Consider the following 15,615-nt stretch of genomic DNA (forward strand, 5'->3'; position numbering starts at 1 on the left):
TTGTGCAGCAAGGTTTAATGCGCCCCTTATTAGGAAAGGAGGAAGGGCAACCAAATAACATGAAGGATGTTGAATGGGTAGAGTTAGAGCAAAGGTGTGTGAGCACTATTCGGCTTTGCATTGGAGATAATGTGTTTAATCATGTTATTGATGAGGATTATGCTCTAAGATTATGGGCAAAGTTAGAGAAAATTTACTTGGCGAAAAGTCTTTCTAACAAGTTGCAGCTTAGGCGAAAGTTGTATTACTTAAAGATGGAGGAGAATGGAGACCTCATGAAGCATATGAATGAATTCGATGGAATCATTGATCAGTTGAAGAAGGTTGATGTCAAGGTGGAGGAAGAGGAAAAGGCACTATTGTTCCTGGCTTCGCTTCCAGACTCCTATGAGGTATTTGTGGAATCTCTTATATGTGGAATGGATACAATAACGTTAGAACAAGCACAAGCAACGTTAATATCTCGTGAAGTCCGAAAGAAAAGTAAAGAAGGAGATAGAGATCCAAATGGCTTGGCATTAGTAATTGAGGCTAATAGGAGAAAGTCAACTAGTAAAGGATCTAAGGGTGGCAAGTCTAGATTCAACAATGTTCAATGCTTTAAATGCAAAGGGTATGGGCATATTAAAAGGGATTGTCCTACAAAAGGGGATGAAAGTAACGAGAACAAAAGTGAGTGTGCTTTCGTTGCTGAAGGTGATGATTGTGATGTCCTTACAATTTCAGAAAATATGGATGCAAATTATGATTGGTATTTAGATTCTGCTTCTACTACTCACATATATTATCAAAAGGATTGTTTTGATTTACTTCAAGAAGGGGTGGCTGGGAATTTGACTTTGGGTAATAAGTCAATAGTGAAGGTCATGGGTATTGGAGTGGTGAAAATCAAAATATTTGATGGGGTTATGCGCTCTTTGGGTGGTGTGGCCTATATCCCAAAGATGCATAAGAATCTAATATCATTGAGCCTGTTAGACTCCAAAGGGTATGGATATTTTGCTTGTGATGGAGTAGTAAAAGTCACACAAGGCGACATGATCCTGATGAGGGGAAATTTGCATAATGGCTTGTATCGTCTAGAATGTGAGGCCTCGAAAGGATGGGAACAGTGCACAGGGGATGGTAGCTACCAAAGTGAGATTTCATTTGCCGAGGAGGTGATGAAAGGTTCCCATGGTGTAGACGATGGTGAAAGGATGAAAACTCTTGCCAGTAGTGAATTGGAAGGGTCGTCGAGGTCCCTTTTCGAAGTCAATTAGTGCCATTGACTTGACAGCTACACAGGTGCATTGGCCGTTTTGTGGAATCAAGTGTTGGACCATGCTTGATTCGGTATGTGTAGTCGTGGTAATTATAAAGGCCAATGATTTAGAAAGTCTTGTGCTTGGAGAGTTGTTCAAGGTGTTGGAAAGTAGGTGGAGTTAGGAAGTTGCAATTAGGTGCGACTAGTGGAAGAGGTTTAAGGAGTTTGAATTCAAGTCAAAGGTGGACATTTGTTGAGTTTTAGGTTGACTAGAATTCTAGATCTTATTTGATTATGATTTTTTGTTTGTATACAATATTAAGTAGTTGTATGATTTTAAACTTTTTATTCCACATCGAATCCTAATCACATTCTACTTTGGACTTTTATACTATAAAAGTGAATTTCTAGGCTTTAGAATTAAAAGTAGTGCTTTGAGAGCTCTAGAGAGGGAACATCTTGTAACTCTATCTTTTGCTCTAGGTGGAGCTAGAGTGGTTTGAGTGAATGTTCTTGGGAGGTTATTGAGGAAGAGTGTGCAAGGGATCTTTGGTTGTTTTGGGGAACCATAAAGGTCAATTTATTGTACTTTAAATTCTCAATAATAGAAGAACAGTTTCACTCCGTGGACGTAGGCAAGAGGCCGAACCACGTAAATTCTTGTGTTTTTCTGTTTGCTTATTTTCTCTGGATTTTATCTTTGTTGATTCTTGGGCAATTTCCACAACAAAGAAGAACATAACAAGTAGTAACAAAAATGAAAAAAAGAAGAATATAATTTATGGTTCGTTGAAAATTGAAAAAGAAAATCAATAGAAACTTAGAATATATGAACAAATAGAATAGAATTGAAAAATATAAATTAAAAAATAAAAAAAAATTTACCTCATTGTAATTTTATAATGAAAGGACAAAAAAAGAGAGAGAGGGAAAAGGGCGTGGAGAAATTTAAAGAGTAAATTTGAATAAGGATGGTAGGATCATTTTATTGTCTTTTATTTTTCTTAATTATTTAATAAAAAATTATTTTAAAGAAGTCATTAAAAAAATATATAATATATAAAAATTTTTAAAATTTTTGGACCATAAGATAGGGACGCTGAACTTTATAACATGAACACAGTCCTCACTCAAAAGCTTGTGGCTGGAATGCAGTTTAGGAGAGGATAACATTTTCCAAATGGATAAACCTTACTTTTTTTTGTCTCCATAGTTGTTTTCGCATAAAGACATGAGCTTCAACTTCAAAGGTCGAAAAACCTCTCATATTCAGATGGAGAAAGCACAATTTAAGAGTCATTATTTTCATATAGCATATCTTGTATGTTATAATTGATGTAGTAATTGACAGCTCAACCAAACGTAAATAGGAACATGAAAAAAGTAGCTTGACGGTTGCATGCAGGGATTTAACAGGTATGACTTGCCCCAAAAAAGAATCACTTCGATCAGCGTGGACCCAAGGTTGAGGGAGGCAGCTCGAAACAGGAAATACATGTTAATTTCGAAAGATTAAACATTTTAATAATAACTTTGTTATAAATAAATATTAAAAGTTTGGATATTGACTTGATCTTACAAAGAAATTAAAATCATAATTTTTTTTAAAAAAAAGAATAAACAACATTTAATCACCAAAATTATATTAAAATATTAACTAACATTATATTATCATTTTTTCAATTGAGAAAATGAGGGATTTGAATTTCATTCTTTAAATAAGGGATATATACACCTTCCATTAAATGCTTGGATGTTACATCAATTTTTGAATATAATAATATTTTTTTTAATTTAAAATAAAATATGCTAAAATCAAAGATTTTTTAAAATTTTCTTGAAAACTAAATAAAAATAAAGAAAATAAGATGAAAAGAGTATTGGTTTAATTGGATTAAATCTATGCAATTAAAAATAACCATGAAAATCATGTGTTATCTATTACACAATGTATATATATATATACTTTGTTTGAAATCCAAATCCTCTCTTTCAAGTATTTAAATTTCCAAATGGAACTTAAAAGAACGTAGTTAGAAATTTGGCAAGCAAAATAAATATATGTTGTAATTTATTAAATAAATACATAATTATACTACTATATATAAGCAAAATAACATAAGCTCAAAAACTTATCCATGATGTCATGTCCTTCATCATCGTCAATGGTCATTCTCTTGCTTCATTAACTCCATTGAATCTGCCAACGGTACCTAAGTTAGTCAATGTGGCATTTTCTTTTTCCAAATTTTCACTTGCATCTTTTCTTCTATTCTATCAACGTCTTTGTTAATGTTATTAATTTCATGGTAATATTTGTCTCTTTTCCTTATGTTAAATGAAGCAGACTTATATATCAGTCATAATTTAGTTATATTTTCAAGTAAAATTAATCACAAATAATTTCAAATCACAAAAAAAATATGTGATTCAACTGCCATTTAATTAATTTTAATTTGGTGGATACCTACTTCTTTCTCAACCACAGAAAATATGTACTGCTACAAGTGGACTCAACCCTTCCAATTATTTTCCTGTAATTATTATTAAATCTTATCGATGGATGAAAGGTTGAGAAGTGCAACACAATCAGAAAATATAGATGTGATTATTAGATTATAAATTTTTTTTCTTATTCATAAAGTAATATGATAGAAAACACCTCTAATTCAAAAGATCCCTTGAAGATGGGAGACTCCGGGAGGGAAGAATCTTTCATCCTTATCAGTTTGAGTTTTGCCCAGGGCATTCAATGGAACTTTTGAATATTTTACAGCCACAAGTGCTATCCAGCCTCCAATATAAATTTTAAAACCAGAATAAAGTAAAGAGAGAGAGAGTTGTCATCTTAGAAGATTTTTTTATGTACGAGTACTTTTTTCCCACGAAAACTCCTTTATTCTGCCTTTTCTGTTTTTTAATCTTTCCTGATTCACTGAAATTGACTACACAGCACAAAGGTTTTTCCTTGTGAGTTCGTCAATTGCTGTGCACCATCTCTTTACTCTTTCAATTGCTGTTTTAGCTACATTCTAGTAAGACTAAGCCCTTACTACCTATCAATTTATCATTGTTCTAAGCCTTCTCATCGCACTTTGTTTACCGGAAGGATGGGAGGTGCTCAACTATTTATTTTTAAGTGAATTTCTTCCATGCTCTCTTAGTTACTCTTTTCTATTTTCCGCTTGTCATTGTCATTTCGCGCTCTTGACATGTATGAAAGTTTGAGTAGAGCTGCTCACGAAGGAAATATTGTTGAATTGTATGCATCAATCCGAAGAGATGGAGATGTTTTAAGGAAAATTGATGAGATGCAGTTCATTGACACTCCATTACACATAGCTGCAGCTGAAGGGTGCATTGATTTTGCAATGGAGATAATGATCTTAATGCCGTCATTCGCTAGGAAGCTAAACCAAGAAGGCTTTAGTCCCATTCACGTCGCAGTGGAAAAGGGGCATAAAGAGCTGGCGCTACATCTCATAGAAAATGATAAAAATCTTGTTCGTGTCAAAGGGAAGCAGGGTGAGACTCCTTTGCACTATGCAATACCTAGAGAACAAAATTTTGATCTCTTGGCCAGATTTCTTGAGGCTTGTCCTGAAAGCATCCGGGATATGACAACTACAAACCAAACTGCTTTGCATATTGCAACGAGACACGATAGATTGGAGGCTCTTGACCTCCTATGCCAGATGCTTAGGAGGAGTGACTATTGTGAGGATGTGGTGAACCAGAAAGACAGGAATGGTGACACTGTCTTGCACATAGCTGTGCGCAATAATCAACCCAAGGTCCGATCTCTTCTCCTCTAACTAATTTTACTTTTACGAAAAAAAAAGAATGCATTCTTTAATTTGGGATTGTATTTCTAGGTCAATTGATTTTGGCTTTTATTTATGTCTTAAACTCTCAATAAAACAGATGCTCAGAGTGTTATTAAAATGCAAGGCTGATACGCTTGCTACCAATCCTGCTGTTTTGACGGCACTGGACGTTGCGCACGAACTTAATAACAGAGAGAGCATTAATATTCTACGTGGTTGGTCAAATGCAGGAGGTTTAAACTTTCAATATAAAATGCGAAAGCAAATTTTCAAGCTTGTGACAAAGGCATCAGAAGTAATTTTTCAGGGTATGGACAATGTATCAAGCGAGGATCGGAATGCCTTACTAGTAGTTTTAGGATTGCTTCTAACAGCTACCTACCAAGCCAGTATTAGCCCGCCAGGTAGTGTTTGGCAGGGTGGTGTTTGCTCAAACTCCAATTCCACAGTACATGAAAAAATTCCGGGCACATGGATCCCATGGGATGTTAATTTCCTTCTTTTCTATATTCCAGCCTATACTGTCTTCATAGTAGCGTTCTTCCTAACATTGGGCCTCCTTAAACCTTTTCCCCATGGTTTCAGGACTGCCCTTCAAGTACTACTTGCATTTCTTGCTATATCTTTCGACGAAGCAGTATGTTTAATAGTACCAACGTCATTAGCATTTCGAGTTATGAGTATGTTTTCAGTGGTGCTTTTTATTTTAATGATGTTCATGTGTATTGCTTATCGGGTATCAAAACTTAGCGTTTTAATTTTAGGATGTTGGTTATCCCCTAGTGTGTTTAACATATTATACCAAGGAACCTTTAACTTTCATTACGTTTGGATTATAGTAGTTATAATGTCAGCATCCATGGTTTTACTTGTATTGTTTCTACTGTGGATGGATTAGGACGATGAGAACGTCGGTTGACATGGCAACCCCTCAGGATATATGGATGTTTTTGGTTGTAAAGTTTGCTCAAGTTGTTGTTTTGTGTGTTTTTTACGTGAGGAGAGCACTACGCGTACTGTTCTTGGTTGTATGTTGTTTCCAATTTTATATATCTATTTGTTGTACCATCAATAAATTCAATGCCTCTTATTTAAACCCTTCTCATCATTTCACTTTATCTTTTGTTCTATTTTCTTTTGCTTATAATTTGTGTTGATGTATTATTATTATTATGAAATTAATACTTTTATCTCAAATTTATTGACACGTACATAAATTAAAAAAAATTGACTTATTGTAAATTATTTTATATTTAGTATTGATAAACTATATAATTTTTAACATTAAGTATTTAGCTTATTGATTGATGTATAAATTATAGATACGCAAGATTCAATTTCTTTCACAAAAGCATATTATTGCTTAGTTACGTAAACAAATAAATAATCATTGTGTATGAGAATTTCTATGACAATGTTATTAATTTCATGTTATTAATCAAATATATGATTGATATATCATATTTTCACTCGCGTCTTTTCTTCTATTCTATCAACATCTTTGTTAATGTTATTAATTTCATGATAATGATTGTATTTTTTCCTAATGTTAAATGAAACAGACTGATATATCAGTCATAATTTAGTTATATTTTTAAGTAAATTAATCACAAATAATTTCAAATCATAAAAAAAATATGTGATTCAACTGCCATTTAATCAATTTTAATTTGGTGGACACCTACTTCTTTCTCAACCACAGAAAATATGTACTACTACAAGTAGACTAAACCCTTCCACTTATTTTCCTGTGATTATTATTAAATCTTGTCGATGGATGAAAGGTTGAGAAGTGCTGCACAATCAGAAAATATAAATGCTTTGTATGCATTAATCCAAGATGACGCAGATGTTTTACAACGCATCGATGAGATGGAGTTTGTTGATACTCCACTGCACATAGTTGCAACTGCAAGGGCACACTGATTTTGCAATGAAGATAACATAACTTTATAAACATTCATCGATAGTTTGACCAACATTACATATAAGCAACAACATAAAAAAAACTCGTATTATTGATGTATTTTCAAAATAAAAGATTGTCTCTTCATATGAAAAGTTATCTTAACTTAAAGATTATATCACATAGTGCGATTATTGGATTATAAGTGTATTTTTCATTCGAATAGTTTTGTCTTTTAGTGAAGAGTTTGAATACTCTCTTGAATGATTTCTTCAATTAATATTCATCTATTTATATCTTAGATTTGACTATTCGAAAAGAGACTGCTCTGCATATTGCAGCACAAAATGATAAGTTAGAAGCTTTCGAAATCATACTGCTCTGGATTCAGGGGAGTGGCCAATACGTCGACTTGGAGAAAAGAAGAATTCTAAACTTACAGGACAAGGGTGGAAACACTGTGTTGCACATAGCCGCATCAAAAAGGCAACACCAGGTACCATTTATCTCATTATCCTAAGAGAAAATAGAATTAAGTTTTCATTGTATTATATATTATTTGTCAATTAATTGTGGATTTTATGCAAGCAGATGATCAAACTGTTAATAGAAAGCAAGAAGGTTGATAGGAATACGGTTAATCAGACAGGTTTTACAGCTTTGCATGTCTTACAAGTACAAGCTCCAGTTGACAGCGAGAGTGTCAACACTCTGAATCGTGCTGAAGAGGAAGTACAAGCTCCCTCAAAGTTCCGTAGGGTGCGATACTTTGCCAAATTCGAACGTGAGATTGAGGAGATGAAACCTGATACGATCAATGCGTTGCTAGTCGTATTTGCACTGATTCTAGGGATGAGTTACCAAGCTGTTTTCAGCCCGCCAGGTGGTGTTTTGAAGGCCGATGCCGGTTCCAGTACTAAAGATGCGGGGAAAGCAGTCATCAGTCCTTCTGTGTTTGTTTTGTTCTATACTTAAAATAGTGCAGTTTTTATGATGGCGTGGGTCGTAACAGTTCTCCTCCTCAGGGTCGTTGGCAAGAGTATCGTGCCTATCGTGTACTTACTATACTTTTTGACGTGTGGTTGCTTCAGTGGTGCACTGGGTATCGTAGGGCGAGCGGCAAACCGTTGGATGATTTGGGTTGCTGCTAGCATCATTAGTGCGTTATTTGTTTTCTTTTTTGAAAGGCGAAGGAATTTTTACTAAGAAATGGTAAATAAATGAGAGGTTGTTTTGGCCAAAGCTAAGCTAAGAAGACACAGAGAAAGAAACAAGAAACAATAAGTCAGGAAGAAGGAAGAGAGATTGACCCATAAAAAGGTCATTGACTAAAATATCCCTAGTACGTAGAATCCTTGTTTTGGCTAATCCATTGACAATGGTGTTACTCTCAATATTTATGATTCAAGATATGTTTCAACAGGAAGAGTGGAAAGATAATTTGCAGTGGCTATCATAGAGGCCAAAGCGATTTACCGCTTAGGCTGCTGCTTCTCTATCATTGTTGTCTTATTTTATGGTGTATGTTTACTTCGTTCCAATACAATTGAGATGTGTAGATTTAATTTGTCTCTTAACTTTATAACAAGGCTTAGAGAGAGACAGATTGTAGCACATTGATTGAGAATATTACCTCTAGAACAAACAGTTGGTCAGCAAGGCATTTATCTGTCTTAAATAAGTTGGCATCGGAATGAAAATTTTAATATTAAACATATTGGAAAGGCAGTTGGGTTTTTTAATCGACCGAAATTTTATAATAATAGTCCTCCATAAATAGGAAATTCCTAAAAAGAAAATAAAAATTCTAGAAATTATTAAACAAGTATGTTGTAACATAGTGAATTCGAAAACTCAATCACTCAATGTAAGTAAGAGTCATCATCAATCTTCTTTTTTATTTAAATATGATTCGTTACTTAATTAAATCTATACTTTCTAATTAAAATTTAAATTCATTAAAAAGCATAATTTCTTATTCACAAATTCAAGAGTACGGTTCCCTACACCTCGTGACGCTTGTTCAAAGAACAATACCAATTAATCATGTATTATCTGATTTTTATCCTTGAAGAATAGTCCTTGAACTCAGATTTAATTTTATTTTCCTTAATTACCATGTATTCTCTTTTTTGTTTCTATTTTTTTTAGCTAAATAATCAAGTAAGCCCCCGAACTATACTAAGAAAGTCAATTTAGTCTTTATCTTTTTATTGCGTACAAATAAACCCCTAAACTTTTATTTTGAGTTAAATAAACCCCTCACACTAACTGTTAACTAACTTCCATTGATCAATGGTACAATTAGAAATTTTTTATACCACGTCATCTATCATGTGGCATGTTGACATGTCATCTTGATCACATCAATGCCACATGGCATCAAAAATTACTGACTAGGAATTGGGTTTTTTCCTTTTTACTCATCCAAATGTTTAAAAATTATGGATTAGGAATTTGAAAAAAAAAATTTAAAAAAACTAACTGCTTTAAACTGACTATTGTCATTTCTTAGTTGATTATTATCTTCTTGAAGCCATCCTTCCTTACAAAAAAAAAAAACTTTTACTTTTTTCAACATTCTCTAATTTCAACATACCTTATAATCATAATATCTTTTTCCTGTCTGCAATTCTTATTCCTCTTCTAAAAATCATTTTTTGGATAGTTTTAAGTTTTCAAAAATCATAAAAGATGTGGAGGTAGAATTTATTATTGTTAATAAATAAAATTCAACACCATCAAAATTCCCTTATAGATTCTAGGAAAGAGAAGAGAAGGATTTGACTTTCTTCGATTAGGGAACAATGTTGCGTGTTTTGGCTAGTTTTATTATTATAAATGTTATGTATCCTACCTTTACTCTTCCTCTTTTCAAAATAGATTTTGAATATTCTCAAATTTTTCTACACCAACTTCCAATTAAGCAACAATGGCTTTAATCAAATTGAAAAAATTGGATTAGGTTTTTTTATTAAGAAGAATAACTTCAATTAAGAAGGTGGTAATTAGTTAAAAAACATGGTAATTAATTTGAAACAATTAGTTTTTTTTTTATTTTTTGTTTCAAATCCTCAACTAATAATTTTTGAACATTTAAAAGATAAAAACCCAATTCATAATTAGTAATTTTTTATGTTACGTCATTTGTCATGTAACATTGACGCCATCAAGATGACACGTCAACATACCATGTGGTAGATGACGTGATATCAAAATTGCTAACTGTACTATTGATTAGCGAAAGTTAAACAACAGTTAGCGCGAAGGGTTTATTTAACTCAAAATAAAATTTCAGAGATTTATTTGAACACAATAAAATAATAGAGACTAAATTGACTTTCTTGATATGGTTTGAGGGTTTATTTGAATATTTAACCTTTCTTTTTTTATCTTATTTTTCTTTCTTAGTACCTGACTAAGAAGATGGGCTCTAAGAAAAGGGTATGGGACTTAGGCCCAATCCAAAGAAGAAAATTTTAAATTTTGAAAATTTTATAAAACAGCCCAATATAATTGAGGACAAAAGAAGATACAATTAGATCCAAAATGAGAATCCTTTTGAGCCCAAATAAATTAAAAGATGTGATCTAAATTAAAAAAATAAAATTAATTAGGTTTAAAGACAAATTAATTTAGTCCAAAAATGAACTAAAATTAAAAAATAATAACAAATTCACCTGGATAAAAGGGAGTGTCTACAAAGACAAAGACATTTCTATCAGGTTAGTTGTATATCCTTAATAACATTAAAAGTTATACAACACATAATTAAAAGTTAAGCACATGAGCATACAGGAGTCTATCGTTAAGAACAATTGTTATGTGACATTAATGAAAAGAAAGGACTCATTAATACACTCACATATCAATTTTGATTGCATTCTGAATTATGAGATATTATAATTGATGTGGTAAAAAGTGATGCATCTGATAATTTCTCTCCAACTTTACCTTTTTATTTAGCCCTTTCTGATTTTTTATGTTATTTTTAATATAAATAATGACTAAATAGACCACCAAGGAGTTTTATTACTTGCAAGTTCCTCAAGGATGAATACAACACCTTATAGCCTTGCCCCTATCAAGTATTAGATAATTGCGTAGTTTTAATTAATTAGATTTAACAATTTGTATTCATGTCTTTTAATAATATAAATATAATAACTGAAATATAAATATGACATGATTAATTAAACATGTCAAGATTCTAAATACGAATATGGATATCTTTATTAAACATGTAACACAACACGATACACCTAACACATTTATCAGATGACCTGGGTTAAATTTTACATGATATGACACAATTTAAAATCTATTTAAGCAATTAACATGATTAAAATTTTAAACACAATCAACACAAAAAACATGATTAAAAAAATGCATACAATTACAAATAAAATATAATTTTATTATTTAAATTTAAAACTAATAATCATGACAGCAATTATAACAAAACAATAATGCCCATCAAGTATTATAAAATCCACCACCATTATCATCAATCATAATACAAAAAAGTATTTATATGAGGGTTTAAAAAGGTCATAATTGAGCTATAAACATGTTGAGTAAATACATTTACACGATTAATTAAACAAGTATAAACAGATCACGGACTTTGTACTTGACTTCATCCTCACCTGCTCCAATAATTTCCTTTTTTAGCAAAAATAATGTTGGTGTGAAAAGGAAAGGAGGGGGGCTGCAAATTCATTTTCCTCTTCCATGTAATTAAGTCATGATTCTTTGCAAAAATATTATCAATGTTTGGATTGAATAATTAAGCAATTTCTTGATAAATAAGAATTGAAGCATATATGTTGATTCAAAATTAAATAAAGGGTGTCATTTTCGATTGTTAGAATTGTACATTCCAATTGAGCCCAAATAAATATACGTGGAAACTTTTTGCAGTGATGGAGAATTCAAACTCGATACTAAATTGGAAGCCTCAAGTTAAACATTGGAGTGTTCGCTTCATAATACCAATTGTAATTTGATGGTTTAATTAGACTTAATCTTTTTTGCTTTGCATTGTTCTCTGTGGACCTGGTGGTCTGCTTCGATTCTTTTCGATTGCTCTGGAGGGTTGTCCTTTTGTTTTTGCTGATGATTTCTGTTAGTTGATGACTCTTGCTTTTCTGGCTCCATGTCTCTCAAGCATTGACTGCTTTTTTTTATTTCTGTCGGTGTGTTATGTTTCTGTTGCTGTAGGGACGTGCTCTTTTTGTATCTTTCCCTGTTTGCCAATTGCTTCTCGTTGCCTGCAGCTTTTCTTTCCCTGAGTGGATTTTGGAAATCTGCTGCTCTTCTGACCTTTTTCTTTCTGATCAGACTCCTTCTGATCTTTATCTTTCAAAAAAAAGAAGATCATGGTGGGTCAGTTCCACATTCAAGCTTTTTCTTCGAGGACATTTTTTTTTCTTTTTGTGGAGTGTAGATGGGGACTAATGCCTTCCATATCTTTTCCTATTAGTTAAGCAAAACCTGTGTGAAGCAACTTTTACAAGCAAGATCATCTCGATCAAATTTCTTTTCAGGACATAATGTTCTGGATTATGCGATAGTACAAGAACAATAGCTAGACCAATTTAAGATTGTCTCTATGAATGTCGTGTTCTATCTATAATCACTTTGAATCATTCTCTTACTCAAAGCAAAGCAACCAATGAAGAGGTCATAAGAGTATGAAATATGTCCTCATGAAGGATTTTGATACATGTTTATAACTTATATATGCCATTATTTTCCCTCCAAATTGTTCAATTTTCCAAGTTTATGGCAACCCATGTAGGTGTAGATTATTAAGATGGATAGGTTTATGACCTCTATAGAAAATTGGACAAATTGTTATAAGGGAAAAAACGGTTTCTGAAGAAATAGAATAATCATATTTATCTGAACGAGGAAATTAAATTCAAATGTTGAATTGAAGAGAAATTGATGAGTAGATTGCAACAAGCTAACAATATAATGATTAAAAGAAGAACAGTACTGGAAGCATGACCAAAATTGAACCAGTGCTTGGTTTTTTGAGTTTAGCTATCTCTTCTCTCAATCTCTGTGTATTAGGAATAAACTCATTCTATTTTGTGTAGGCAAAAAGGAAAAAAGGAAAAAAAAATGGAGGGAGAGCTCAGAGATTCTCTCTCTCCCACGTTTTACACTAAAGTGGACGATAGATGCAAATTCAGGAGGGTTAACTAAGAATGAAGCGTGACTGACAAAAATCAACCATTTCCGAGGCCAATTGTTTGCTATATAAATGGAACCATTATCCTCTTTCCTTCTCACTCTTGTTTACTTCATTTTCTCTTTCTACTCTTATCTGCCACAAATCGACTAACCCTTTCAGTTATTTTCCAAAGATTATTATTTAATCTTATCGGTGGATGAAATTCCAATCTTATCATCGATGGATGAAAGTTTGAGAAGTGCAGCTCTGTCAGGAAATATAGATGCCTTGTACGCATTAATTGAAGAAGACGCGGATGTTTTACGACGCATCGATGAGATGGAGTTTGTTGATACTCCACTACACATCGCTGCAGCTGCAGGGCACACTGAGTTTGCAAGGGAGTTGATGAACTTAAAGCCATCATTCGCCAGGAAGCTCAACCAAAGCGGCTCTAGCCCCCTTCACCTAGCCTTGCAAAATAAACAAGAAAAGATGGTGGATGATCTCCTATCAATTGATAAAAATCTTGTTCGTGTCAAAGGGAGGGAGGGCTACACTCCTCTTCATCATGCAGCCAGAGAAGGAAATGATTCTCTTCTGACTAAATTTCTGGAGAAATGCCCCTCTTCTATCTTAGATGTGACTGTTCGGAATGAGACTGCTCTGCATATTGCAGCAAAATATAATAAGTTAGAAGCTTTAAAAGCCATACTGGAATGGCTTCCCATTTCATTCCACGGATCAATCATAAACTCGGAGGACAAGGATGGAAACACTGTGCTGCACATAGCCGCATCAAATAACCAAACCCAGGTACCATTTATCTCATCCTAAGAGAAAATAGAATTAATTTGACATTGCATTATATTGTTGGAATTTTAAGCTTTACAGATTTACAGAGAGAAAAGAAAAATAGAATAATGAACCAGTGGAGAGGGAGTGAATAAAACTTAGCGTGTTCATTCTGCTTTCAAAATCCCTTTCTAATAGAGAAACCCGATTAGAGGAAGGGGAAAAACAATTAAAACAAAACAGCCAATTGTCACAGGGACATGGCATTGCTATGCTTCCAACTACTCGGCTGGTACCTTGTACTGCCAGCCGATTACCAACCAACGCGTGGTGCCTATGGTAGAGACACGTGAGGTAGAGTACGTGATGTCTTCTTCTCCAAAGTTTAAACCAATTGACGCGAACCTCCGTCAACTTGCACAGATGGAACATATATATTATTTGTCAATTAACAGTGGATTTTATATATGCAGATGATCAAACTGTTAATACAAAGCAAGAGAGTTTTGAAGGGTAAGGTTAACCAGAGTGGTTCTACAGCTTTGCAAGTCTTAGAGGCACAAGCTCGAGATGACAGCAGAGAGAGTGTGAACATTCTGAAACGTGCCAAAGTTCCGGCCTATATTATTATAGAGAAGATGTTCTCTCCAAAAATTCGGGGTTATATCGAAATAATGACTGAAATTCGGGAGATGAAAACTGAAACGGTCAATACGTTGCTAGTCGTATTGTCACTGATTCTAACGATGACTTACCAAGCTGTTCTCAGCCCACCGATTGGTTCGTATTGGCGGAAATCACTCTTCAAGCATTTTCTGTTTATTTTGTTCTATAGCTTTAATTCCACAGCTTTTGTGATTGCTTTGATCTTAACATTTATGCTTGTCGCAGTCGTTGCCAAGAGAATCATAATCCTTCTGGTTCCTCTATACGTCATTATGGCTTGTTGCTACTCTGTTGCACATGCTATCATAGCTCCAAACCCCTATGTCTATTTTGGTGCTTCTGCTGTTTGCGGGATCATTCTTAGCTTTTCTATTTTTTACTATTTGGTACCTCCGTATCAAAAATTACGAGTATTATAAAATGGTGGCATCTGTGTTATGTGGCCATAGGTATGTTGGCATTTTCTTTTACTGCTTGTAATAATCGGAATTTGTAGCAGTTTTGATACTAATAAAATCTATTACTGACTGAGTAAAAATAAATAAATGTAATGATAGCATTATATTTTAATGAGGTTTAATTTTGTCATCTAATCTTTATTTTGATTCAAACTTGGTATAAATTTATATATTTATGAATAATAGACACTTTCATAATTTTTTTATTGTTAAATATTTTAATAGTATTATAAAAAGAATTGTAAGTGATATATTCTCGTTGACGATCCACAAAGTGTGCTCAAATGCACAAAGACGAGCATTGGTATTTTGTCCTTTGTGTCGATTGATCCCTTGAAGATGAGAAACGCTGGAAGGGAAGAAGTGCTAACGAGTTCAAGCAGAAGAAAATATATCCTAATCCTGATCAATTGATTTTTCTACTATCGTTTTATTGTTAGCTTACATTTTTTCTCAGCCATTAATTTATTGATGTGTTCAATAATGAATATGTGAGATGAGAAGACACAGCCAGAGCAATAATAATACCAACA

The 15,615-nt window shown here is 33.2% G+C and overlaps 1 protein-coding gene across 1 annotated transcript; it reads left to right on the forward strand.

Annotated features, from left to right (window-relative positions):
- The first annotated feature begins 3,856 nt into the window (after positions 1-3,856).
- LOC18586224 (uncharacterized) lies at positions 3,857-15,058 on the forward strand. The gene is made up of 7 exons (XM_018129262.2): positions 3,857-5,040; positions 5,171-5,962; positions 7,275-7,475; positions 7,571-7,941; positions 8,071-8,149; positions 13,344-13,979; positions 14,432-15,058. The coding sequence occupies exons 1-7, from the start codon at positions 4,459-4,461 to the stop codon at positions 15,041-15,043; spliced, it is 3,273 nt and encodes a 1,090-aa protein (XP_017984751.2). The 5' UTR covers positions 3,857-4,458; the 3' UTR covers positions 15,044-15,058.
- The last annotated feature ends 557 nt before the right edge of the window (positions 15,059-15,615 follow it).

The sequence above is a fragment of the Theobroma cacao genome, chromosome 10, assembly GCF_053813885.1.
Source record: "Theobroma cacao isolate CCN51 chromosome 10, ASM5381388v1, whole genome shotgun sequence".
Lineage (NCBI taxonomy): Eukaryota > Viridiplantae > Streptophyta > Magnoliopsida > Malvales > Malvaceae > Theobroma > Theobroma cacao.

Bases quoted from the DNA above. Each gene is read 5' to 3' on its own strand.
- LOC18586224 (XM_018129262.2), top strand. From the start codon at position 4,459: ATGTATGAAAGTTTGAGTAGAGCTGCTCACGAAGGAAATATTGTTGAA. The intron at 5,041-5,170 runs GTCCGATCTCTT...TCAATAAAACAG, and splicing joins TGCGCAATAATCAACCCAAG to ATGCTCAGAGTGTTATTAAA. The intron at 5,963-7,274 runs ATGGATTAGGAC...TCATCTATTTAT, and splicing joins TTGTATTGTTTCTACTGTGG to ATCTTAGATTTGACTATTCG.